Genomic DNA, 27,632 nt, shown 5'->3' with positions numbered 1-27,632 from the left:
AAAATATCCAATCCTACGATCTGCTTTCCAGGACTCTGACACTTGGCTGGCTTGCTTCTCTGAGTCTAACTTGGAGAAGTGTAGCTTTTCAATTGTCTTCTTTCTATCTTTTTCCTTGGATACAAGAAGACACAATGCAAGCTTTCCACGACACTCAGGACTTTCTCGTTCTCTGATGCCCCTTGCTCCACCTGTAACGTAGCTGTTTCCTGACCTCTAACCATGGAGGACTTTTTCGGACTCTAATTCAAGTCATTGCCTTCTCTCCCCTTCCCACCTCCCTCCTGGCTGCATCTGCCCAGGTTTGTAGCCTACGTGTCCTGTGCTTGGTCTTCACCTTAATAAAACTGTTCTCCAAGCATAGAAAAGAGAAGAGGTGGGTTAAAGGAGATATGGGGACGGGGAGATGGAGAGGCAGAGGATACATTTCAATGTACCTGATATTTTCTTATATAGCATACAAGAGACTTTATGTTCTCACACTCTTTTCAACGGACTTTAAGGTTAATGGTGAAAATTAGGAACAAAATCTCTAGGAAAGACAATAATTCAATAATGCAGTAGACTGTGGATCTTTGAAATTTTATTATTGGCATCTGACAGCTCACATTTGGCGTCCTTTGGGGTCTAGTGCTGCTGTGTGCTACATAGTTTGACCAAGACACTTGATTTATGTTCATTTACATAAAAGTTTTTTCTTCTTGTTCTTATAATGGATAAGTTGTACAGTTTTCTATAACTAAAAGCTGTATCATGTCAAATGTATAAGAAAGGAAACCCAATCACAGGCTTGAAAACAATGAAGAAAATCAAAACCAATTTGTAAAACTAGATTTAGGAAGGGAGAATCTATCATACACATACACATTGAGTTTAGTTTCCTTTGTGATCCTACATGCTAAGTCTTATTAATAAAGATTTTACTTGAACTGAAGTGGTACTTTGAATTATTATTCTTAGTTATCATATATGTAAAATAATATAGCATATAGAATTTGTTAAACTACATGGCAATTTTTCATTAAACAAATAATTTAATAAAAATTAACTAAAATAATTTTCTAATGTCACAAAAATCATCCAATAATCAATTAATAATACCATGTCTAGTCTTTTTTATACCAGACAACTTGAAATATATACTTTAGTTATAAAAATCACATGTGCAAATCAAAAAAGGAATAATTTATTAAATAAATATATAGCTTTGTAATCTTATATAATTGGAAACTGCTTTTCTTTGCAATGATATCAAATTGTTCCTTGTGATACTATATTACCCTTGAGAACTTGCGGTATTATTAAGGTCAATTTATATTCATGTCTTTACATTAATTTTGGACAAATAAAAATTATTATATATGAATAATTTATATTTTTCAATTATACTTATTTTCAGAAATGGTATTCATTTTAACAGATAGGAGATAGTACAGCAAGAGGATTTTACTTTAGAACTGTATCAGAATTACACAAAATGGGCTGAGAAGATTAATCAGAAGTAATGGTGTTTTCTCAAATGCCTAAAACCATCAAGTACCACTTTAGAACTCAAAAAAATGTGAAAGAGAAAATAGTTGCAGCTGTGTTGTCTTCCAACCTACACCCATACTCGGTGGGACAAATAAGTTCTTCTTTCCTTCACACACGCCAAGCACACATTATGAATAATAATAATTATAAAATAGTTACATAGATACCAAAACAGTATAATTTAGATGTTAGTAATTAAATGAACATATTTTCTGAATTTAAGGAAATCGGAATATATAACCAAGAGCAGAGTTTTATGAGAATAAAGTAAGGCAATGCACCACTGTTTTTAGCATAAGCACTTTCCCTATCATTATTGACAACACTTATGGAAAGTCTCCTGAGCTGTATATGCCAAGGAGGCCACTGAATCCAAATAAAATTCTCTGAAGTGTGGATGGAAAAGCTGTATCAAAGAGATGTGCGAACCTAACACAAACATCTTCTTTTTAACTAGAACTTCATGGGGTGAAGGTGGATGTGTGTGGACTATAATATACTAAGAGAGTGTGAAATATCATAGAATTATGACTGTGATATTCTCTTCTGTCTTCCACATGTGAGTACACTATCATAGACACAAGTGCATTCAAACATATAGCACACACACAAATAAATAAACCTACAAATTCATTCATATAAATGAAAAGGTGATAGATGATAGATAGATAGATAGATAGATAGATAGATAGATAGATAGATAGATAGTCAGACAGACAGACAGACAGATAGTCAGACAAATGGGTAACAGATTAAACCCACCAATTAAAATTTGGTAGGATTTTCTGTGTTCCTGGATGCCTGTCTATCTATCTATCTATCTATCTATCTATCTATCTATCTATCTATCTATCTGAAATGCACATATTCAAAAAGACATATCCAATCACAAATGTCATTTCCTTTGAAATACAGTGATACATATGTGTTATCTGTTCTTATATCTAATCTCATATGTATCATATTAATTTTCTCAATGAATTAAATAGTTTTAAGGATGTGGCAAAAAAATATTTCCATTACTAAATTGTTGTCTCTAAAACGAAAACATTTCATATGACTGAAGCTTACAAAAATATTTGAAATTTACTTTTTAGAGTATACATATATTATTTCGTAGTCCACTCCCTTGCATGAAGAGGGAAATTTTTCTTCTACACATTTTTCCTAAGTCAGTCTAAGGCGCTGATATCAGTGGCATATATGGTTTTAATTTTTGTTTTTTGGGAAAGCTAACCATGACAATATTAAAATTGATAATTAAATATATGCTAAGGGTAAATTAAATGTAGACAATATTAAGAAAAAAACAGGCTGAGAGAAATTGCTCAGAAATAATGGTTTTTATTCAAGCCTGCTCTCAATAAATTAATACATGTTTATCCTTTTGAAACTAAGTGAAGTGTTGGAGCCAGAAAGGTTAAAAATGGCTCAGGGAACAACCATGTTAAGTAATGTTTTAGGGCCTTGATTTATGCAACAAGTTCAGTTTAATAATGAGCAAAACTGCTAATCAGTGCCCACAGATATTAGATAATAAATTCAACCAGGCCAAATGGGTATTTGCAACACAGCAACTCCTGACTTAATGATTTAATTAATCTAAACATGCAAAATTTTGTGCTTGCTTAAATTTGTTTAGCACATGGCACATTAATGAAGATTAAACAACTTGGGGTCTATTCCTAAGTTTAAAATACGTGTTAGGGAAAATGGAAATTACAAGATCTTATATAAATACCTCATAAGAGCCTCATCAGGGCCATGAGAGAATGAGCTCATATATTTGGACGTGTAATTATTTACCTTACAGTGGTAGCTGGAATAGCTCTGATTGGTTCACTTCATCTATGGAATTGTTCTAAAGGAAAAGCATTTCTAATCATAGTATCATTGAATTATGCAAAAGCTAGCTATCCTCAAGTACTCTGTGTTTTAATGGCTATTTCCCATAAACATCACAAAGGTATATAATTAATTGTTCTCATTATGTGTAACTCAAAGATTTTATTATTTTACAGAATGAATTATCAATATATAAGGTGTTATATCACACTAAAACATACATATATATTTTTCAATTAGTACACTTTTAATTAGTTTTCCACATATGTTATATTGAAACATATATAGCATTAGAAAAACATATACCATATCTCTCTGAAAGAAAAGCTATGTTATTTTCCTTTATTATAGAAACATTGTGTTTGCTTTAAATGGAAATTTGGTATGTGAAAAATATAACATTTGAAATACATCTGTGAGAATACTTAGCACTCTAAAGATTGAGCATATCTCTTAGTGGATTAATTGGGAAGATTTTAGAAGGTTAGTGGTTTGTATTTATATCTAGTTTTCCCTCCCAAAAACAATCAAGTGTACTATAGCAAGTTACTGGAGTTATTTCTCTCCTTCCCCACATAGAACAGAGATAAACAACTCAAGTGGACCAACTCCGGTAGGCTGACATCACGCTAAGTGCTTTAGATTACTGACCCATTTCTGATTTTTCTACCTTGCACTATTATTTTAATTTTGTGAAAGCTCTTGAATTACATAATCTAGCATTGAAAAAACGTTTTAGAAATACAATAACATACTTTAGTTTCATCTGTTTGATTCTGTCTTTAATATACTTTCCAAAAAAGGTAGTTAAAGGGTAATTTCTAAATGATTGCACATGAAACAATAAGACTCCTGACTTAATACCTTATATTTCAACGCTTAAGGTTACCTCATTGATAGTATTCATCCATTTGAGACCATGTAGTATTGACATTTTCGTTTCTGGCATACATACTTAAGTGTTTAGTAAACTTACAAGTGATTGAAAACTCAAAGGATTATCAAGAGAGATGGATCAATGGCTAAGAGCATCACTGGATGCTGTTCTGGATTACCAGGGTTTGCTTCTTAGCACACAAAATGTAACACACAGTCATATGTAATTTGAGTTCCAAGGGATCCATTGCCCTCTTCTGGATTCTGTAATGAATGCATGCATGTGATAAAAGACCTCCAGGCAAGCAAAACACCCATATACATAAAGTAAACTCAACAAATGTGCATGTATGTGCACGCGTGAGCGCGCACACACACACACACACAAGTACACACACGTGCATGCACACACACTGGGTGGGGTCAGCATTTGAAAGGAGCATGCAATCTTAAATTGGAGCTAAGCAGACTTCCTGGATTGGACAATCAATAGCAAACTGTCTTGCTAGCTTTCCAATGTTATTATATTTTCATAATCCCCAACATAAATGTAAAACTCATGGTCAGATCCTGTACTTTAAAATTCACAAGACGATTAAGAGCACAAATATTTACAGTTTAGAGTCTACTGGATAATTGTTGAGCAGTAGATGTTATTTGGTATTTAATCATGATTTTCTAGAAAGAAGAAAATCCTGTTTTATTCTGCTGATATTATTTCTAATGACTATTTTTCCTATTTCTTAAAAGAGACAGAAAAATATATACTAAAATGCTTTTCAAGCAAGTCTATAATTATACATTTTTCTCCTAACATTTTGAGTAAGTACATGTTTTCTCTACTGCATAAGAGCATTGGCATGGGGACTGTTAAACATTCTTGGCAAGCAATTCTTTGTTTTTAATTTTCAGTATAGTGGTCAACAGTGTCATGTGAGAATGTTTAATCTACAGTAAAAGAGACCTTGGATATGATGATGATGTCCAACTGCAGGATGACAAAAGTAACCATGGTTAGTGTAAGCCAGGTTTAACATTCATGTTCAGTCTACAGAGTCCAGTGAATGGATTCTTGGTACTATTTTAAATTCATACAGCCATTTATTCCAATGCATATGGACAAGCATCCGGGTTATATTTCTGTACCTTGTATTCACTTTGTATTTCATTAACAGGTATCAGGAATATTTGTTTATTCATTGACACCAGATTGTATATGCAAATCCCTGAGTTCTGGAGACAGTTATATTCACCTACAGAAACCAATTAGGAAAAGAAAACCAATGAGCATTTAACAGATAATTTTAAAATTTATTGTAAACATCATTCTAAATTGTCTTTTCACTTTTGCCATGGTATTAGTAAGTTCATGGAGTGCTATAATTCATATCTAGTCTATCGTTCTACGAATTTTTCCCTGGTAAAATTTGCCATAATTAATCATAGCAACAGATGCTTTTCTCCTATTATTAACTGCTGTTTTGATTTCTGCTTATGAATGTTAATATGTTCTGTCATCGATAGTCTACATGGCTGACGGTGCACTCCGGTGTCTAGATTCCCACCATGAGCTGGGTCCTCAGTCTGGCCTCTTCCTTACTTGCATATTCTTTTTCCTACCCCTTTCTTCTGAGTTTCTTTTTCCTTGTCAGCATCTCTCTTTGCAGCTTAGACCTTCTTCAGAAAGCCTCAGAGAGAGAGAGATTTTGCTTTAGGTTGGAGTACTACTTATATAAATCCACCCAGACTGAGCAAATGATACTTCCAACTTCTCGCAGTCTTTGCGTGACGAAAATTCTAAAAGACAGAGTGAAATGTGTATGTAGCTGAATAAGTCATTGCTCGTCTGTTTATTCATTTCCATTACCTCTTTTTAATATTGGAAGAAATAGTTTCTATTCAAACTAACTAGATTCTCTACTACCTACATATAAAAGCTAATCTCTATGGGCTTATTAGAAACTAAGCATTGCATTTTAATTGTAAACATATTTTCACTTAACTTACCCTATCACTCCTATTAATCATGGATTATGAATGACTGCTGAGTTTTCCAGTAGTTTCCTGAAGTATATAAGCAATACATTATAATATATTAAATATTTTAAGGTCTATTTCATTCACTGGTATACTAACATAAATTTATAATATTAAGTAAAATATATGAATGGTAAAGAGCTTTCCAGGGAATCACCCGAGAAAACCATCCATTATTGATAGATTTTTTTTTCAAATAGGTTTTCTACAATACTTTTTATAAAAAGTTGTCTATTGCTAAGATCAACAATGCATCCCTTCTATGTTGCCTTTTCCTGTGAGGAATTTTTCTTCATAAGGAAGGCCACAAAGTACAGCTACTTGACATAATGGCACATTGCATGGTTTATGAGGTAAATATTAAAGAAAGTTTAATATTTGAATCAGTGAAAATAGTTAAAATGTCATTTTTCATTTTTTCCACATGTGAAATTTTCTGTTTTAAATTAACCACCAAAGTGATCCACATTTTGCTATGCTGGAATAGAGTCATGGGATCTTTGAGGAAGATCCACACAAGTGATAACGGAAATCATCATCTAATATTGTGTACCTCTTGTGGTACCAGAAGGAATGATCCTTTGTATTGCTTTTGTTACCTTACAGCATTAAATAATATCCATGAAGCATATAAGCTCTGAAAGGGATGTCACGGAAGACAGGAATAATATAGAGAGGAGTGTTGTTCCAAGAGGATCTTAAAAATATTGAGCTCCGTGCTTACTAATAAGCCCTCATCTATATTTAAAAGTTAGTGTCTACTTGGCTGCTGCTCTTTGTTCTGCATAGCCTTTAGCTAAACAGTAAATGAAATGTCCACATGGCACATTATTCAGAAAAAACTGGCACTCTGATTATTTATTTAAAGATATTTTTTTATTCATCAGTTTTGTCGGATGACTAAACATGCTTTCCATGCACAACTTTAATAGAGTTGATGGTGCAAAGACAATAAGTGTCACATCTGGCTTGGAAAGTTGCTCCTTTATTTCCACACACTTTGTTAGACTGTGAAGATTCATATCCCTAGGATAGGGGCTCTTTCTTTCCTTGCTCGAAGTATCATAGTCTGTGGTTGTTTTTCTAAGTAGACTTCTTTTCCTGCATAACAAGGGGACTCACATCTTCAAGCGTATGCCAGGATGAGATGGATCTAACATGCACCTTGAGGCAATGAAGTGGAAATGAAAGGTCTTCCTTTGTCTCTTTACCTGCTTGCAGACCATTAATCTATCAACAGTCTTTCGGATTCAAGGTTGCAATTCCTTCCCGTAGCCTTCTTAGTACATCAGTGTGTTCTTGTTATTTGCTCATTAGTTAACTTTCAAGTAGGAATGAGGCTGTCCGAGGGAGAAGAATGCTGTGCTAAGTTGCGATTTCAGATAAACAAAAATAATACTTTAGAATAAGTATGCCTTATATCACTCATAAGCCATATAAAAATGAGCACTCTTTAGCTAAAATTAGATTCAACTGAGTGATACTGTTACTCTACTGTTGCCATTCTCTAAATGGAGCCATGAGAGTGAGCTGTCTTTAGAGTTTAGGTGAACAATATGACATTAAATAATAACTTATAATCGTTTAGAGGAACTCGATGCGGTGGTTGTTCCCTGTAATCTCCGAACTTGCGAAACTGAAACAGGAACTTTTTTTCAACGGTATTATAAATTATGTATTTCTTTCTGATTTTCTTTTATTAAGGACATTTCAGTGAAGCTAGTTCTCAATAGTAAACTGTTACAAGGACTTTACAATGTAAACTGCTGGTAGCAATGACAAATTTATTATAACTCTCAAATGCAGTATGAATTTCTATGCTACTCTAATTAATTATATCTCACAAATTCACTGTATAAAATATGCACCTATATTTCTCTATTTGTACAGTACCAATTAATTTAGTCTCAGAAATTATTGATTGAATGGCTAATGGAAACTAAGCCCGAGATCTGAGCACATGTCCAATAGGGTATTCTTCATATTAAAAGCTGTTGTAGAACAGAAAAATTTTTAATGTGTACATATCTAGATTACAATCAAGTCAGCAGGAAATCTTTTAGGAGTAGAGTTGATCATCGACTGTTTCACAACTTATTCTATTATTATTATTATTATGTCAGTGCCAATTTAATATACAGTCATGTTTTCCACAGACAGATGTGAAAAGGAAAGCTTAACGAAATACTATGGATTATTAAGTGCTTTTTAAAACAAACTGAAATTTAGTTGTTTATACATTCAGTGCATTTTAACTGAACATAAATAGTAGGCATGCTTTCTTGGGATAGTAAGTTAGCTTATAGAGTTCGTTATGATCTATGTGTGATAGAATTAAAATACCATACAGGTGTGTTTTCATAAAAATTAAGCAATTGACAAATACAATGTTTTTTGTGAGATAGAGTATTTTATTCCTATCATAATTAATTTTTATAAGTTTATAGAGTATTTTTATATTACGTTAATATCTAAATTCTTTTTAGCTTTTATAGTTTGGTCCTAATTGTCTAAAGTAACTGTTTTATAGCATAAAATTTAGACCTACATTATGAGTCATTCAAAAACTTGACATATTTATAAGTATATGGATATCTGCTTAATTAGTGAAAGAGTCTGAGTTAATATCAAGAAAACAGATTTGCTTTCCAAGCACAAAGAAGCCGCAGGATGGTGATCGGTTTGTTCCAGGGCTGGGAACGAGAGGGCAGGTCACATCACTCATTCAAACCTCCAATTCCCCAAACTAATAGTGCTAGGAGAGAGGCGAAAGGAATGTACAGAGTTTGAACCTCACCCTAAAGGCTAATAGAAGATAGCTCTGTCAAACTTCTCAAAAGCAGGAGACACTCCAGGCAGCACTCAGGCCCAGAATCGAACCCAGGGACTCTTTAGGCTGCTGTTCATTTGACCTCCATTCCACTGTAGGACACATAAAGGAGGTAATAGCTTATATAGCAGAGGGGAAATAGAACTAAACAGTTTTATACATCAAGAATCAGCATCTTGACTTGCGCAGAGAAGAAAAATATACCTGTCAGTGTTCAACATAGAAAGAATCACGACCCCATCGTGAACTATCAGAGTCTTGCTTGAGAGATTCTTCCAGCCTTCCTTCTTCTTTGTATTTTTGTTTCCTGGCAACCCTATTTTGGGGTGTGTTCAATAAGTCAGACTAATGTCACATCCTATGGAGTGTGAGGGTAACACACGATCCTCACATGAAAAATAGCAAACACTATACTCTCGTTTCATACGTATTTGCAGAAAATGAAAAAGAAATACCTCTAAGCTTTCCGCTAAGAAACCAGGAATGAACTGCTTTCGGGTAGTTTGGGAGCAAATAGAAAAGGCAATTCAGAGAAATTTGGGGTGGGGGAAATGTGCACTCAATAAGCCAGAAAGTTTGGTTTTATATCATTAATATTTGGAATATAATATAAACTGTTTATGATTATATTTCTTCTTTTGTTACTATAACTAGTTTGCACCATAAAAGTGAATATTTCGTTTTATCCTTATCTCAGTGTTATTTTAGTTTACCCATAGTTATTCCTATTACTCTAATTAAATAAATAATTTATGAGTTGAAATATGGGAAGGCCACTGTAAAGACAATAGTGGGATAATCCTTCTGAAAACTCCCACTTCTCTTATACATTTTATGTTTTTTTTTTAAATTTATTCATTTATTTTATGTATGTGAATACACTGTCATATTCTCTTCAGAACCATCAGAAGAGGGCATCAGATCCCATGCAGATGGCTGTGAGCCACCACGTGGTTGCTGGGAATTGAACTCAGGACCTCTGGAAGAACTCTTAGTCAGTGCTCTCTCCAGCCCCCATTTTAAGTTTTTGAAATAGCTTCTTAATTGAAAATTTTAAAAAGGTTTACTCAATTTTAACTAAATTGTCTATTAATCATGGGAATTTTTAAAGGCTCCCTAGGCTTATTTCATTCTTTTTCAAAGACATGATTTAAAATGTGTGAAGATGTAAATGTATTTTAAATGTACAAACTTAGGAGAACAGATACAGAACTAGTAAGGACAGCTAGCATTTATTTGCTGAATAGCAGTATTACTGACTCCCATGGCTTTCTGTGTCTGTCAGAGCTTACTTAATTGCAGTGTCCTTAGATTACTAAGTGTCCAGCATCCTCTCTCTGAGATAAGCATATTCTTATCTTAAAGGGCCAGAGAGAGACAAAGGAAGGAGTGGGAGACTTCACAACAACTAGAAATTGCTGGGCTCCTGTCAACTTCAATATGCTTGTTTTCCAAAGCATGGGTTCTTAGGGTCTCATTGGGTAAAATACTTTCATACTTTCACACCCTTCCTGCACAATAAAGGAAGTAAAGTACCAAAAAGCTTTCCGATTGTGCTAGTAAGACATAAAATTGATAGAATATAGACCAATTTCTCTCTCCTTTTTATTATGCTACTTGCTGCTATGTCGAGATTTTACTGCCTGTGGAGTATTGGTATTTCTGGCTCAAAATACCTGAACTTCTTATTTTAAATCATAATCTTCCAGCACACAATAGTTATGACTTAGGAGAGATTACTGAAGAGTTACTGTTGGATATTCTACAGCTATTGCCTAAGCAGCTTAAATCAGAACTCAACATCCTCTTTTGAATAAGGACCCACTTTGACTTAATTTAAAAATACATTTCCCATAAAATGAGGCCTTTGAGAAAGCATTCCTATGAAGCGTCACTTCTGAGATAAAATAGCACCTTTCCTAACCTGCAGCTTGTTGCTTTGTGGGATCTTCACATCTATTTTTGGTCCTGGGAATGATTTCACAATTGGTGTACTACGCTTAGCCAAAGACTGTACCTTATAATGCATAAAAGATAACGCACTGTCTTCCTTGACTAAAGCAATTTCCCTTTCATTCATGGAAATATTTAAAAGCTTTTCATGTTTTCTTTTGGTATTCCTAATCGAGAATGGTTTATTTTGGTTTTGGTTTTGCATTTTTTTTTAATCCAATGCTCAACCATGTTTCTGTCAAAACAGAAAAAAAAATATTGAAAAAAATCTTTAATGCCTGCACTTTAGGAATCTCACGGTTTAATTTGTTGCTTCCAATGTACACTTAACAGGAAATTGTTAATATGTTTTAAGCATGAACTTAATGTGTTGATATTAAATGACAAATTCAAACACAGTATAGTATATTTCATTCTGCAAAACTAGCTTTTAAGACTATTCATTTTGAATTTTAGAAGGTTAAGAAATTTAGGCTAATTAGTAGGAAGAAATCTGTGAAAGATCAAAATGCAAATGTAGATTCATATACTATAGTTTTTCACTCATATTTCTGATATTTAACTCAAATATTATAACTCCATGTGTAAATTCTTTGGTCAACCCTATACCAAATCACTTGTATGTTACATTTCAAAACCTTTTTTTGTAGCAAAAATATGCAAATCTTTAAAGGACTTATGTTAATCACATTTTTAAATCCAGTTTATCTAAGTAAGGTGAAATACAAAGACTAAAAATAATTGCTCTATTTCTACAGCCATTTGGAAAGGAGAAGAAATGTAGTGCCCAGCCCACCATGACCTGGCCCCTTCTCTTTCTCTTCTCAATTTCTGCTAGGTCAACACCATCGTTAGACCTCAACAGTTTTACATTTGATCCCGAAAGGAAATTATAATATAGAAATGCATCAACTTCATAAAATTTCTAAAAGATCATGTACAAAAGAACTTATAAACAATTAAATTATGCTTAGAATAAGAAAACAACATAAAGTTACCATCTATCTTAGATCTGATAATTTAACATGTTGAATATGCTTACAAACTAAACTTCTAGGATGGGACGGTAAGTGCTCTTTAAGCATTCAAAAAAACCCCTGTGTATATAATGTGAATTTCTTAGTTAAAATTCTGATGGCCATTTAAATGACAATGTCATATTGACATTAATATTTTACACACACACACACACATATATATCATATAAAAATTGTATCCCATCACAATATTGCGATAAGTAAATATTTCCTTGTCAATCTGACATTCAATTTAAATGACAATAATGTGTGTTTATTTGAGTCATAAACTATTAGGAAACCAAATTAATGTAAATTAATAAGACATTCTATAGCAAGACCAAAACAAGCAGACCGGAAGGTAGGTTTTAGACAGTTAAGCTTCATATCTTGAATCTTTGAGGAGTTTCTGATCCCTTATCTCTTGCCGTATAATTGTTCTCCTTCCCTTGGGAAAGTCATCCCTTTATCTCATTCTACTGAAATTGTTCTAGGACCAAGACGCCACTGAAGTTTTTCCTTCCTTGTTCACCATATTTATTGGAGGGCGTATATGGTCCCTGGAAAAGTTTCTTGAGTCCTCCTGTGCCTTAAGGTTTTTATCTAGCAATGCTGCCATAATCCTATTACAATATAGACATCTGTGTTTACCAGTGACATCAGGTTTTATCTTTTTAAGTCTTTTAGCAGAAATTCGTGTCAAAATAGCAGTAGGATAGTTGAAATATTTTAGAAAAGTAGCCCAGTTTCTTCCAATGTTTAAACCTTTTATTTCAAAGCTTTGCATAATCGAATTCATCAATCCTTGTTATAAATGCATGCACACAAAGATGGAATCAAACGCATTTGCTTTATTTTATAAGAGTTTATCAACTCCTCTCCCTTTTGTCTTGCCATTGTGGTTATATTAGGGTTAAGATATATGAAGTTTATCTTGCTATTAGCTACCGAGACCCATATGCGACTTATTTTTACTGAGTTACTAAATTGTTACTATCTTTCACTTTAACAGTGTTCAAGCTATTTTAAACCAAAAAAAATTATAAAGAAAACGTTTCTCCCCTAGAATATTACACTCAATGTTCATGAACGTTCTTCCTTTTTCAGGCTTTTACGTCATCCTGTAACAACAGCTATGGAAATGACACTCCACACAGCACCGCAGCATAAGGTGAAATTACCCCACCTCTACACTAGGAGGCATATTCCCTCTAAAAATCTCTCTACAAGGCTAATGCATGATACTTTGACCTAAAAAGAATTCCAAATGCAAAATATCAAAGAGTTAATCATTTACAGTTATGAATATTCAAAAATTGTAGTAAAAAAGTCCTCTTTCAAATATATGACCCCTGTTTTTGTTTTTTTCATATATAATTTTAGTTTTTTTCATTAATCTGTTGGCTCACATAGGTTGTTACTAATTTTGAGTTATGGATAAGCTCCTGTATGCTGTGACTTCTTGTGTATAAATCCCATGTTTCCTTTCTCTTGACAATATACATAGGTGTGGAATTATTTGACTTCTTTTCTTTTTTTAATTGGATTTTTTTATTTACATTTCAAATGTTATCCCCTGTCCTGGTTTCCCATCCATAACTCCCATCCCAATCACAAAAGAACACACATTATATGCATTCACTGATAAGTGGATATTAGCCCAAAAGCTTGAATTACACAAGATACAATCCACAGACCACAAGAAACTCATGAAGAAGGACGACCAATGTGCGGATGCTTCAGTCCTTCCTAATAGGGGGAACAAAAGTATTCATAGGAGGAGATATGGAGACAAAGTTTGGAGCAGAGACTGAAGGAATGGCTTATTCAGAGCCTACCTGACTTGGGGATCCTGCCCATACACATTCAGCCACCAAACCCAGACAATATTGCTAATGCCAAGGAGTGCATGTTGACAGGAACTTCGTATAGCTTTCTCCTGAGAGGTTCTGCCAGAGCATGACAAATACATGGTGGAGGATAGCAGCCAACCATTGAACTGAGAACAGAGACCTCCTTTTACATTTATTGTTTTTATATGAAAATAGTGTGTGTGTGTGTGTGTGTGTGTGTGTGTGTGTGTGTATTTCTATACATAGCATGTCAGTCTTTCTAATGTTATGTATATGTATATTTACAGGACTTCCCATTTGGTACTAGATAATGAATGGGTGTTCTTTTCCCGGGGTTAGACTATTTCTCCCATGTTTATATTCTTTAGGTTTATATATTGGTGACTAGTTGTGTTATTTACATCATTGAGTTCGTTCCTATGTCTTCCAATTGTCATAATTACTCTGCAAAACTCATTCACATTTTTATTTTTAGTAAATAACAATAATACACATTCATATTACTTGTTCTTAGAAACTTTTGTGTAATATCACAACCTTCAAAACCTAAAGAAAACAAGATAAATTATAACCTGAGTTTTCCTCTCATATTCTCTAACGTGATAAAGGCTACAATCTAGAAGTACTTTCTTTCTTTTCCTTTACTAAGGAATCCAAGCAGACATTATTGGGGCAGGCCCATTATTCAATATCTACTATCAATTTGTCTTTCTACACACTTTTGTAGCTACATTTTTGAACCACTGATGTGTCATTTATTGCATTTATCGAGCTACAATTCAATTCTAATTGTATCACAAAAGACATATATTTGTAGTTCTATTTTGGCATTTTGAAATCAATGTTCTCAAGACAATGGTAGTGAAGGCCACAAATACACTGAAATTTTCAGTGCTTGCCAAATCATACATTGTCTTTCTAACTGCAAGAAATCTGTTCTGTTGTCATATCAGATGTACACAATCAAGCATGCACACACAGACACACACACACACACAAACACCTATACATAGGCACACACACACATGCCTATACATAGGCACAAGCACACACAGATACATACACACACACACACACCTATACATAGGCACACACACATATACCTACAAAAAGGCATATATGCATAGATGTACACCCATACACATGCACTTACTCCCAGGTATACATGCACACATGTACACATATATAACACAATTAGAGAATTTCTGTTTAAATTTTGTTGTGTATATGAGGTATAACTTCATCAAAATTCTTTGCTCATTCCTCACTTAATACTTATTTTTATAATAAAATGTAATTTTATACTTCCCGTTAGCATTTATACTAATTCAATGTTTCTAGTAGCCAATATCTCATTGTAAAATGTTTCTTTTGCTTTTTATTTATCTTACAATCATACAAGAAAAATGCCATAAATTCCTAAAACTTGCTTCATGGGCCTCCAGAAGATGGAATTTAGATTATAAAATCCTGTAGTATGGTGTTAAACTGCTTAAGTATTCAGGCTTGGCTTTATTGTCTATGTCTTCAACCTACACCTGCTATTTGACACTTGCTTGCTGTGCTGTATTTGCAGAATGAATAAAAAGAAGGAACAAAACCTGAGTGAATCATTCACAGTTATAAAGGATGAAAGATGCTAAGATGTACCAGATGACTACGTTCTCTATAAGTTATGACAGAATGACCCAGGAAGGTTCCAACAGTAGAGTTCATGACTGCCTTATATTCGCCAGCCTTTAAATTTTGCTGAACTTGGAACTTGCTTCTAACCAAAGACTGAAGAGAGGTTGATTCAATGTAGTCTAAGACTTTCTTGACATACTTAGCCCCAAGTACGATTTCCTGAGTGAATAACAACTCAGAAATTCTTCCAGGCCAATTCAGAGATACACGGTTGGCAAAGATTTCACAAGGTAAAATTTGCAACTTTATACATAATTAAGCAAGACATTAGAAAACAACATTTAAACACAAAACAGATTCAAAAATTAAGTATTTTTGTTTCCCAGTGAGAAAAAATTAAGACTTAATTCTAAATTAGCAGTAAGAGTCTAGTCTTGGTATGATTTATAGTAGTTTTTGACTAATTTTACAGTAACCGAATTATTTTCATTATACTTATATTTCCATAAATCCCCCTTTTGAGAATTAATGATTTGTGATCATGTTTTGGATTCAGATTTACCGTTATTTGGAAATGGGAAGATACATCTGCCTAGTGTTAGAAACAGATAATTCAGTATGCTAAAACCTCCACACATTTCTTCTTTGTGGGATAGATGACCAAGTATGCCTGAGAAGCTGTTTGTGCTTCGGGTGTGGAAACATCAAATCTTTTCGCTCCCACATTACTCATTACTCTCTTAAGCTTTCTTCACTGGTCTACCAATAAAGCAGTAATTATTTTATCTCTGAATTCAGAAGAAACTTTTGAAAGAACTTTATCCTACTTCAAATATTTTAAAGAAGGTAGTCATCAATTTCTTTTCTAGTATGACAAATCTGGACATAATTATGGAAGATGTGTGTCCAATTTGTCTCCATTATTGAAGCCATACTGAAATGTTTAAATTGTGGGCATCATGTAGACGACGGTGAGTATAATTTTGTAAAGAAAATAATATTTTAAATTAAAAATTATACAGGTAAAAAGATACCGTAATCTCATAATTTTCAGGCTTTGAATCTTATTACTCTACTGCTTTCATGTTTAAACTCCGTGTTTTGAAAAAATAAAACATGAAAATAACTGACATAGAACAATAATAAAATAAACCATCTCAGACTTTCTTCAAACTATAAATGTTTCATTGATGCATTTAGATCCACTATCAAAGTTGTGCTTAATAATCTTAGTGGTGCTTTGGAAGATTATTTAAGTTCTAAAAATGATATATTTTGTCATGTCCTTTTAAAACATATTACTATCAATAAACCTTATTTTAATTAATCTATAGTTAATGTATCACTTTAAGAAATATATAATGGATACCAAATTTCCGTTAAAATATAATACAGGGTCTGGGAACATGCTTTCATGGGTAAATCACTTGCTAGTCAAATGTGAGTTTACAAATTGGAATTTTAAGAACCATGAAGCAAGGTAATATGACACACATATAATCCCAGCATTCTTTGAAACTCAGGGGGTAGGTAGTCTGTCATAGGCAATATGGAGCTACACCCAGACATTTCCTCAAACAAGATAAAAGATGAGGGGTAATATCCCAGGCTGTCTTCTGATTTTCACATATGATATAAGACATGTGCATGCTCATACACATAAAGGCTCTAGTGCGTTTACATACACACACACACACACAAACAAACAAACATACACACACACATAAACACAGACACACAAAAACAACTATACATAGATACACACACAACTAACTGTACATATAGACACACACAGACACACACACACACACACAATCAATAAACCTAAAAAAAAAGTCCAACATGTCTAATATGACTAAACTTGTTTCATTAATTTTTTACATTACTGAGAAACCAAAATATTGATCATTCTAAGAGGTTTCCAGGGTCATGACTACTTCTATGAACTGATATTAAAATCAAGCATGTGTGTCTTGCTCTTCCTGGAAGAACTGTTTCAGACCAGTCAACAAGAATATGAATTGCAGTAAGACTGCTCTTTAAAAGCCGTCTTCACAAATATTTTTAAATAATGAGTATCTAAAGTATTATCACTTTGATCTGCAGACATGGAGATTTGGGGAGAGAGGAAGGATGAGAAGTAATAAAAAGAACTGGAAAAAGCTTTTAAAAGTAAAATAAAACCTTCTGAACAAGATGGAATGCATGCTTGGCCTTGTTATTGAAGCCAAAAATCTACGACCAAAAGGTGATAGGCCTTAGCGAACAAGTTGGTGCTATTTTTTCGTACAGATAGTCTCAGTAATAAACAATCCCTAGGTTATTACCTTTATGCTCACAGATGAGTGCACCTCTATGAGACGTTCATTTCCTTTATGCTTGTATCTCATGAGACTCTCACGAGAGAATACTTTGTAGTAGATGATGATTAATACAGAGACATGCAAACGCAGGTTAACATGCAACGAATGCAAGACTGAGGAACCCTAACTCAAAATGAAACATGTATGTTTCACCTCTTCTCCAAAGTGTTTAGTGATCATTGGGAAAAGGTGAAAGAAACTATTCATATTCGGAGAAGCTCAAGATATTTACAATGACACAATTTTAGGACACGGCAGAGCCGTTGCACGCAAAATCTTAGCATCTTTGAGTATATGCAGGAGAGCTGATAAAGATCAAATCCACCAAAGCACCAATATGGGAACAGGTGAGCCCACAAAGTCCCACCAGCAGCTGAGTGACTATTAGCAATTAATAATGTCTGGGAGATGCAGAACATGTTTTCGCCAGGGATTAGATATTCTAAGAGACCACCCACACTCTATGAGATGGACCTATACCCATGAGAATGCAGTCAGCATTGGGTGGACTCAACAAGGGAAAAGAGCACATGGAGTTGGGATGGAAAGGTGGCAGGGACCAGCAAGGTATTAGAGGGAAGAGAAGGTGTAGAAAATATAATGACTATATCTTTTATCCATTATATATGATACCAGTATGAAATTAGCAAATGATAAAAATTGAAGAAAAATTAAGTGACAATAATTAGCAGAGGAGAGAGTAAAGATTCTCCATGATTGCAGCTAGGCAGAACTCAAAAACCTAGAAGTATCCTTCATATTTGATTCCTTGTGTGGATCACGGATCCAGGCCATTCCTGAGTGATAGACCTCCTAACTAAATGCACTCTTTCTAAAGTTGCCTCGGCCCTATTGTTTAGTCCCAGAAGTAGAACCACAGCTAGGATGGCTATCTTTGACCTGGGGGTGCCTCACACTGAACAACATGTGCTAGATGAAGGTTGCTTACCGTGTGGTCCTGAGAAAGCAAACCACAAATATGCCAGAGTCAGGCTTCCCCTGTTCTCCTGCAGGGCGTGCCTTCTGTGTTCTCACTGTTTCCCACACCACGCAGGTTCTAATAGTATACAATCTCCTTGTCGTACTGAGAGACAAAGCCTTAATACAATGGCTTTTGAAGTAGGTTTTAGATCCTTATTATAGCTCCTGTAGGGATCTTCTGTGTTTATATTTACGTTTTTTAAAAATTCAAAAATTGATAAATTGTTAAATACACAGTGTTAGCAACTCAAAACTATACATTGAAAAATAAAGAAGAGTGGATAATCGAGCCACCACTTAGGTATGTGTAAGTTGTGACTAAGTGCTTAGGAACATTAAGAATATAATTTAAAATCCAGTTTCCCCAAATACTCTAGTCAACATCGCTGCTCATACTAATTTGTGAAAATACATAATGCATATAGCTACATGTAAATGTCCTAGTTTTTACGTGTTTTTAAGTAAATAAAAGCTTCAACAAGCAGCTGACTGAGACAGATGCAGATACTTACTGGCAACCAATGGACTGAGGTCAGAGACCCCTGTGGTTGAATTAGGGAAAGGCTGAAAGACCTGAGAAGCAGCACAACTCCACAGGAAGACCAGCAGTCTCAAATAATGTGGAGCCCAGAGATCCCTCAGACACTGAGCCACCAACCAGGTAGCACGCACCAGCTGCTATGAAGCCCCTCAACACACATACAGCAGAGGACTGCCTGGTCTGGCCTCAGTGAGAGAAGATGCACCTAACCCTTGAGAGACTTGAGACCCCAAGGCATGAAGAGGCCTGGTGGGGTAGCTGGGGAGGGGGAGCATCATCCTCTTGAAGACACAGGGTAGGAGGAGGGAAGAATGGGATAAAAGACTGTGGGAGAGCGGACTGGGAGGTGTGCAATGACTGGTTGGTAAAAATATAAAAGTAATAAAAAATAAAATAAAAGCCAATATATTTGAAAAACAAGAATATTTCTAGGCATAACAAGTATTTGTAACTCATCATATGCTGGAATCTGTTTTGTTACTTCACGTGTAAGAAAATTATAGCACTGAAAGACAATATAAAAGTCAAGAAAGTAGGGTAAACAGAGGCAATGTGCACCCCTAAGTGATAAAGGAAGATGACAACTGTTAACTAGTCTGTCAACATTTCCCCATCACCCTTCACTAATTCCTCAAAGCTAACTACAACTCCGACTGGCCAAAGAGAATGCAGCATAGAATTATCCCAGTATGATTTAATATCGTACTGTTTAAGACTGTAATTTCCAGTGTTTTCCAGTGTTTAAGATTAGAATATTCCAGAGTATTCTAGTGAATCATGCTCTAGGCACTAACAAGGAACTCGTAATTTTACTGTAAGTAGGAGTCAAGCGAACCAATGATTCCGGACACCTCACAGATGACCTAAATTGTCTAATCCCGAGCAGGGATGAATCAGGACTGAGTCTACCAAGAAGCCCCACTTCAGCTCATTTTACCGACCATTATTCTTCTGGGTAAAATCCCCATCTCAAATGGAATGTTTTGATATCTAGGGCATTTTTAAATAGATATCACTAGTTTATTTAAACGATAATAAAAGACAAAAACTTCTGGAGCTTTTTTAGGGAGGACTGAAATGTGCATTTTTCTCAGGTTTAGTATCTCTCCCATCTTCTCGCACTTGGCAACCGGCCCAGTTCTTTTGTCTAGGACTAAAAAGTCATTGTGTGACTAGCATGGCATATTGGACAAAGATCTAGCCAAGGGCAATTTAGCTAAGTCCTATTTTAAAAGCTTGACAAAATGCTCTCTCTCTCTCTCTCTCTCTCTCTCTCTCTCTCTCTCTCTCTCTCTCTCTCTCTCTTCTTACTGGAAACCTCAGATATTGGTTTTGTTGCTGAAGACTTGGGACAATGTATCGAAATAGTGACAAAAAAAACCTCCAGTCTAAAAAGACAACCCGTCAACTTTTGCCTAAACCAATTCATCAACTATCAGTAGCATACAAATTCCTTATAGATAATTTTTTTCTTCTCTCAACTTACACAGTGATTTCTGCTGGTGTTATTGAGTATACAAGATCATAGAAGAAAAACAAGAAAAACAAGTGTAAAAATAAAGATAAATGCTATCGATGATTATTTATAGCAATAGATTTCCTATAAACCATAATTTACTTGAAATGTATGTTTAAGTGAGGATTGACAACTAAAGCTTTTTACTTTGCTCCAATCTATTTGCCATTGCTTGTAGAAGGGAAGAAGATAACTATCATGTTCATTTTTGCATATATATTTTTGTAAAGTAGTGATGAAATACATGTTTTAGCTACATTTACCTGTACTATGGTACTTCTCAGTTCACCCTGGCTGACCACAGACACATAATTCTATGACAAAGAAAATAGAAAATAACTATCATCTTGTTCATCTAGTTAATATATCCTAAAAGCTGCCTTTCCCTTCCAGATGAATATTTTTAAATTTCTAATTCAATTAGTTAAGTAGAAAATTACCCAGATGTCCATCACTTTCCAAAACCCAGTGATTAAACTCACTGACCTCTGTCATCCTGTGTGGGAGTCTAAAGGATTTTATTATTCTAGCTAAAAGGAAACCGGTGAGACTCTTAGGCATGGCTAAGTCCTTTACCTGGAATTTAATGTGTATCTCCCACTTTCCAGGTACATATGTAAAGTCCACTTGCTAAACTCTGGAGAACTGCTCCGGCTGTGAGCCAGGAGAGGTAAAGATTTTATTCCTGTGGTTAGTTTGACTCAGACTTAAAGACAAGGGCATCTAAACACTAAAAGACAAGGTGGTCAAAAACTGCTGTGAAAATACTTAGGTTAGTGCTAGTTGGAAAGAAGAAAAATTGTAGAATAAAAACACTGTTTACAGGGAACATTTTTGTTTATAAATTCTGTTTATAAGCTCTATATACCGCATCACCTCCATACAATTCCTGGGAAAATGTTGCTAATGGAATAATCTAGAATAATTAATTAGTTAAGCTAATGTGCCAGAAAATCCACAGGTAATAAATAATTATCCAGTTCTCTCAAACTCTTATTTGATAAATACAGTTTTGCGTTTGTTACCTCTCGGTATTTGATATAAAAAAAATATGCTTAATATTTTGCTCTTGCAGACCAGACACAGACTTTGAAAATGATGACATAGGATTGGCTTAGATTCTACTAAACGATTTCCTGGAAACAAGGGAAATGTCTGCTGTGAGATCTGATGTAACTGCACACATTTAACAGTTGTTACTGAAAAAGAACCTCTTCAGAACCCGGCATAGGCAGTGGTATGGTTCAGGTGGGACGACGCTCTAGAGAAGGAAGTCCTTACACAGAGCGCTCTGCCCAGACAGATTCAAAACTGTAGACGTACGTGAACATGAAAGCTGAATTACCAGAAGGGAACTTGTTAAGAAAGCCTGTCTGAGCCTGTGACCTCCTCTAGATATTCCTACTTCAGAGAAACACCAGAGGCACAGGAATGTCTGAAGCAGAAGGCGCTAAATAGCTTGAGATTCATGGAAAAGTCGGCCTAACTTCACTCCCTTCTCTAGCTAACCGGTGTGAAGCGCGCTCAAGAGCGGGAGAGGCTGTCTGTTTTGAGTATGTGTACTCTGTTGTTTGATGTTCTTTTTCTGGTTAGGCCATCCTCTTGCTGTGGTTACTCAGTATTTCCCTTCACTTAGCAACAACAAAACAAAACTGGAAAAACATACAAAGACATCGCTAACATTCCTGGCCAGGAACCTCCAAGGCCATTCTACCACCATGAAAAAAACGTATTTTAAGAAAGACATTAGAAATCATTTTCATTATTCTAGAAGGAGCATTATAATTTTAATTGCTTTTTAAAGTTACCTTGTCACCGAGCGTATGTTATTTGTTTATATGTGTGTTTGACGTTAAAAAAATATGGAACCTGTTATAGCTGTCTCCTGAGAGGCTCTGCCAAATCCTGACCAATACAGATGCAAATGCTCACAGCCAACCATTAGACTGAGGACCTGGACCTCAATGGAGGAGTTAAAGAAACGACTGAACTCTTCCGGTCTCTTTGGCCTCGCCGGTAGAAGCAAGATGACGAAAGGAACGTCATCTTTTGGAAAGCGTCGCAATAAGACACACACGCTGTGCCGCCGCTGTGGCTCCAAGGCCTACCACCTTCAGAAGTCGACCTGTGGCAAATGTGGCTACCCTGCCAAGCGCAAGAGAAAGTATAACTGGAGTGCCAAGGCTAAGAGGCGAAACACTACCGGGACTGGTCGGATGAGGCACCTAAAGATCGTCTACCGAAGATTCAGACATGGATTCCGCGAAGGAACAACACCTAAACCCAAGAGGGCAGCTGTTGCAGCATCCAGTTCATCTTGAGGATTTCAATCGGTCATAAAATAAATGTTCTGGTTTCAAAAAAAAAAAAAAAAAAAAAAAGAAAGGACTGAAAAAGCTGAAAGGGTTTGCAACCTCTTAGGAAAAACAAAATCCCCAGAGCTCCCAGGGACTAAACCACCAACCAGAGAGTACACATGGAGGGACCCATGACTCCAGCTGCATATGAAATGGAGGATGGCATTTTTGGACATCAGTGGGAGGAGAGGCCCTTGATCCTGTGAAGGCTCGATGCCCCAGTGTAGGGTGCTGAGGTGGGAGTGGAGGGGGGAACACCTCATAGAAGCAGGAGGCATGGGGGATGGAATGGGGGTTTGCAGAAGGTAAACAGAAAAGGGGGATAATACTTAAAATGTAGATAAATAAAATAACGAATAAAAACTTTAAACAAACATGGCTCAATACCAAGACAGTCTTAGCTCAAGATCTCCTTTACAGAAGAAGAAGAAGAAGAAGAAGGAGGAGGAGGAGGAGGAGGAGGGAGGAGGAGGAGGAGGAGGAGGGGGAGGGGAGGGGAGGGGAGGGGAGGGAGGGGGAGGGAGGAGGAGGAGGAGGAGGAGGAGGAGGAGAAGAAGAAGAAGAAGAAGAAGAAGAAGAAGAAGAAGAAGAAGAAGAAGAAGAAGAAGAAGAAGAAGAAGAAGAAGAAGAAGAAGAAGAAGAAGAAGAAGAAGAAGAAGAAGAAGCAGCAGCAGCAGCAGCCCCTTTAGAGCAATGTTTCTCAGCCTTCCTAATTGGGACCCGTTAATACAGTTCCTTGTATTTTAGGGACCCACCAACAATAAAAATATCCGGTTGCTCCTTAAATAACGGTAAGGCTGCTATGTTTATGAGTTGTATGTAAATATATTTGGAGAGCTAGGTTTGGAAAAGGATGGAGACCCATAGGATCAGGAAGCACTGCTCTAAAAGGAATATTTGACATTGAAAAATTCCCAAGGTCAGATGAGGCTCTTTAGATCATGTAGGGTTTAGGCCAGATACATTTCTTGTAATCTACTAATACAAAGTCAAATTATTCAAAACACAAAACATGAATAAAAATTTATGAAAGAATTATTCCTATTTTTCAGATGAATTTAAATCCCATTCAGTCTTCTTTATTCTGTCTGAATAGTTATTTAGAAGATCGCAACCAGAGGACACAGACACATATATGTAGACACACCTACATACTCAAAAACATATTCATATTTTTATTATTTATCATTAGCAATATTCTAATGAACTCTATTTTATCAATCTTAACTGCCTATTCTGTAACCCCTTTGACGCCAGAGAATGCTTAAACGAAACTTTTTTTTCAATTATATCTGAACATTTTAAAATCTTTTTTTAACGACTCATAAACTAAGAAAAAATATCATTCCATTTAAAAGGTCAAGATGTCAAAAAGATCACACTAGATTTACATCAAGACATTCACAAAAAAAAAAAAAAAAACAAAAAAAAAAAACAAAAACAAGTACAACCAATGTCCCTTGCTAGCAGAACAGGGCGACCACTTAAACGAGTTTCAGCCTGTATCTCAACTAAAACAGCAGAAAGCTAAGAAGACAGGAAGAAGACTCACCAGAATTGGGGTCCGAGTTGCCGTCTGCTTCGGTCCTCTTGTCCGGAGAGGCCTGGTCGTAGAATTCGTCCTGTGGCTGAACCAGAGGAAGAGGGTGTGAGATCAGGGTTCCACTACCCACCGGCTCGTGGTCTCCCAGACCACTGTCACTGCAGCTTTCCTGGGAGCCATCCGGAAGGTGAAAGGTAACACGACGCTGAGACTACAAAGAAGACCACAGGACACGCAGTTAACACAGCTTCTCCCTGGCAACATGCGCATGCTCAGTAGAACACAGATTCAAAACTTAACAGCAAATAAATGACACAGTATAAAACCTAAGTGTGCAAGGCTAGGAACAAAGAACCAGCGTTCTTCACTTGAATTTAGTAGGTAATGGCCAACTGGCAAGTTACCAAAGCACATGTCTATCTTTAATAATGGAAGGACATAAAACTAATGTAAAACCTTGTAGAAAAAAAAATTTTTTTTGGAGCTAGGGACCGAACCCAGGGCCTTGTGCTTGCTAGGCAAGCGTTCTACCACTGAGCTAAATCCCCAACCCCTAGAAAATATTTTTAAATACGGGGCATACTTGGACTCATGAGAGAAGTTATGGAGAATTCCCAAATTCGAAACGTATGGACTCATTTGTTTCACAAACCGACGAGCTAATTCTTTAATCCAACATTTCAAGTGTCTTACTCAGGCACTGCCTTCTAGACACCCTCAATGGAGTCCCCGAGTCAGTCAGGTGCCTGTAGCCTTGCTACAGTACAGGGCTGACTTTTCAGTTTGCCCTTTAAGTTATGAAATATAATGATACAGATAATACGGTAACATCAAACGCAAAGTAGTTTACATTTTTATCAAATCAAATAAAATTCTTCCTGGAAAAATGTAATTAAAATTGTTACTACAAATAGCAAAGATATGTTAAGTTGATATTGATGCATATTGAAGCAAATTACTTTATTCAAAACTTGGAATCAGAGACAGGGAGAGATTAATGAGCTATTTCTGCTCACTGACTCAGACTTTACTCCTAGACGATTTTTAAAAGACATTTCAGTAGAAACGGGGTTAGCACACTGCTTAGGCATGTGTTGCATATAGGAATCCATGTAATGAGCTAAGGTGTGCTTATAGTTACTTTGGTGAGAGTCCGTGTTTTAGGACAACAAAAATCTGCATGTTAGCATGGACCAGAGTTCAGTTTTCATGGTCAATGTGTTCTGGCTGATGTCATCCATGAGATATAAAAATATGTGCAGCTATGTGGGGGTGGCAATGTTAGCTGTGGGGAATTGCATATGTTGGTAAATGAGTACTGTAGTACTAAAAGTAATTTCCATTCTTTCACAGCCAAAAGACCTTCCAGTATTATGCTACACATGATTACTTTTATAGAGATTAAATGACATTACTAATACATAGAAACAGATAAAATTCAAATACATAGTGCATAATAAAACCATCTCCTAGCATTTAATATTTGTGTTTTTCAAGTGATAATTTACAGAGTAGTTTCAAAGAAGCGGGCCTACTGCTAGAAGCAAATTCAGTAGGCAGATGCATGGCATTGCAACTCTATAAAATGCTTTTATAGTCTGACAATAGAACACAGCCTATTTTCTATGAGTCACTGGTTCAAATCCAGCTAAAAGTCATCCCGGAGAAGGGCTGATAGCACCTTATTTCTGTTCAATGGCCTATGTGAAATGAGGTGATAGTTCAGTACATTTTTAATGAACTGACACCAGCATCCCATAAACTATAATCATAAATGGTCCTAATTGTGTCTCAAGTAGCACATTTCCCCTTTACATCCAACTCTTGGATTAGCATCATTCCTCTTCCAAGGAATATGCCTAGGTGAGCTCTGTGATGGAAAAGCAAGCTAGACACAGATGGCAATGTCAAACAAGTATCAACCCTTCTGAAGCAAAGGTTCTGTGTGCTACAGTGTTTATTGTTATGTTTCCTCTCACTTGACATTTAGCTGTCAAGGAAAAAGTGCCCCTAAGTTCATATTTCAATATGTACTGCATCTGCTATGATCTTTTATTGATGAAGTGACTATGAAGGGCATTGAGCCCATTGACCATTATTGTACCTGATGGTCAACAATGATATCTAAGGTTACCACCAAGGAGAAACCTAAGGACTAATCATGCTGTCCTCTGGTAACTTCTCAGTGCTGCAGAAAGCGTTAAGGTCTCTATATTTCATAGAAAATTAAGATTACATTTAAGACAAATGAAAGAAAAATATAATATTGCTTGAATTATAGTATTTTACTCCATGAAATAGTTCTCATAATATGTAATGGCATTTATCCCATATTTTAGCAGTTCTGACATTATGGATATGTGTATTTATTTGTTGACTATCTAGTACATGTTGGAAATACAATTACATAGAATGCTGAATGAAATATTTTCTTCTAAAACTATTATAATGAATTTGGTAGACTTCCTCTTTAATATATTACATTGGTATATTTTAAATATTTTTTATTTTTGACATTATATGGTAACTATGATATTTAAACACAATAAATGAGAACAGAAAAATATTTTTTTAAATTTCAGTGAAGTGTTATAAATAGAATATCATAATTAATGTTTCTTAATTGACCTGACCAGGATGTTTAAAACTTATTGTCAGATGCGTGTAGTATTGTTCAGACTGTGGAAGGACAGGATGGAGATTTACATGTACTAAGAATTGGAAAATGGCTGCAATGGGGTGAGTAAAAAGAATCAAACATA

General features: G+C 35.4%; 2 protein-coding genes across 6 annotated transcripts in view; one reads left to right on the top strand and one right to left on the bottom strand.

Moving 5' to 3' along the window:
* Nucleotides 1–27,632, bottom strand: part of Pcdh9 (protocadherin 9) — a 1,039,432-nt gene that overhangs the window by 278,636 nt on the left and 733,164 nt on the right. For 3 of the 5 annotated variants that reach the window (XM_032917237.1, XM_032917238.1, XM_032917242.1), the window contains one exon: nucleotides 24,880–25,081. In XM_032917237.1, the coding sequence (XP_032773128.1) occupies nucleotides 24,880–25,081 (202 nt within the window). The remainder of the gene's footprint in view (nucleotides 1–24,879; nucleotides 25,082–27,632) is intronic. The other 2 variants (XM_032917239.1, XM_032917241.1) reach the window with 1 other exon arrangement.
* LOC116913105 (60S ribosomal protein L37) lies at nucleotides 22,967–23,355 on the top strand. Its single transcript, XM_032917246.1, has one exon. It carries the CDS (start codon nucleotides 22,998–23,000, stop codon nucleotides 23,289–23,291), a length of 294 nt encoding a protein of 97 aa, XP_032773137.1. The 5' UTR covers nucleotides 22,967–22,997; the 3' UTR covers nucleotides 23,292–23,355.

This window comes from Rattus rattus, chromosome 12 (assembly GCF_011064425.1).
Source record: "Rattus rattus isolate New Zealand chromosome 12, Rrattus_CSIRO_v1, whole genome shotgun sequence".
In the NCBI taxonomy this organism is placed as follows: Eukaryota; Metazoa; Chordata; class Mammalia; order Rodentia; family Muridae; genus Rattus; species Rattus rattus.
This window is presented reverse-complemented; position numbering and strand designations above follow the sequence as displayed.

Excerpts from the sequence above, each read along its gene's own strand:
- LOC116913105 (XM_032917246.1), top strand. The coding sequence starts at position 22,998 with ATGACGAAAGGAACGTCATCTTTTGGAAAGCGTCGCAATAAGACACAC.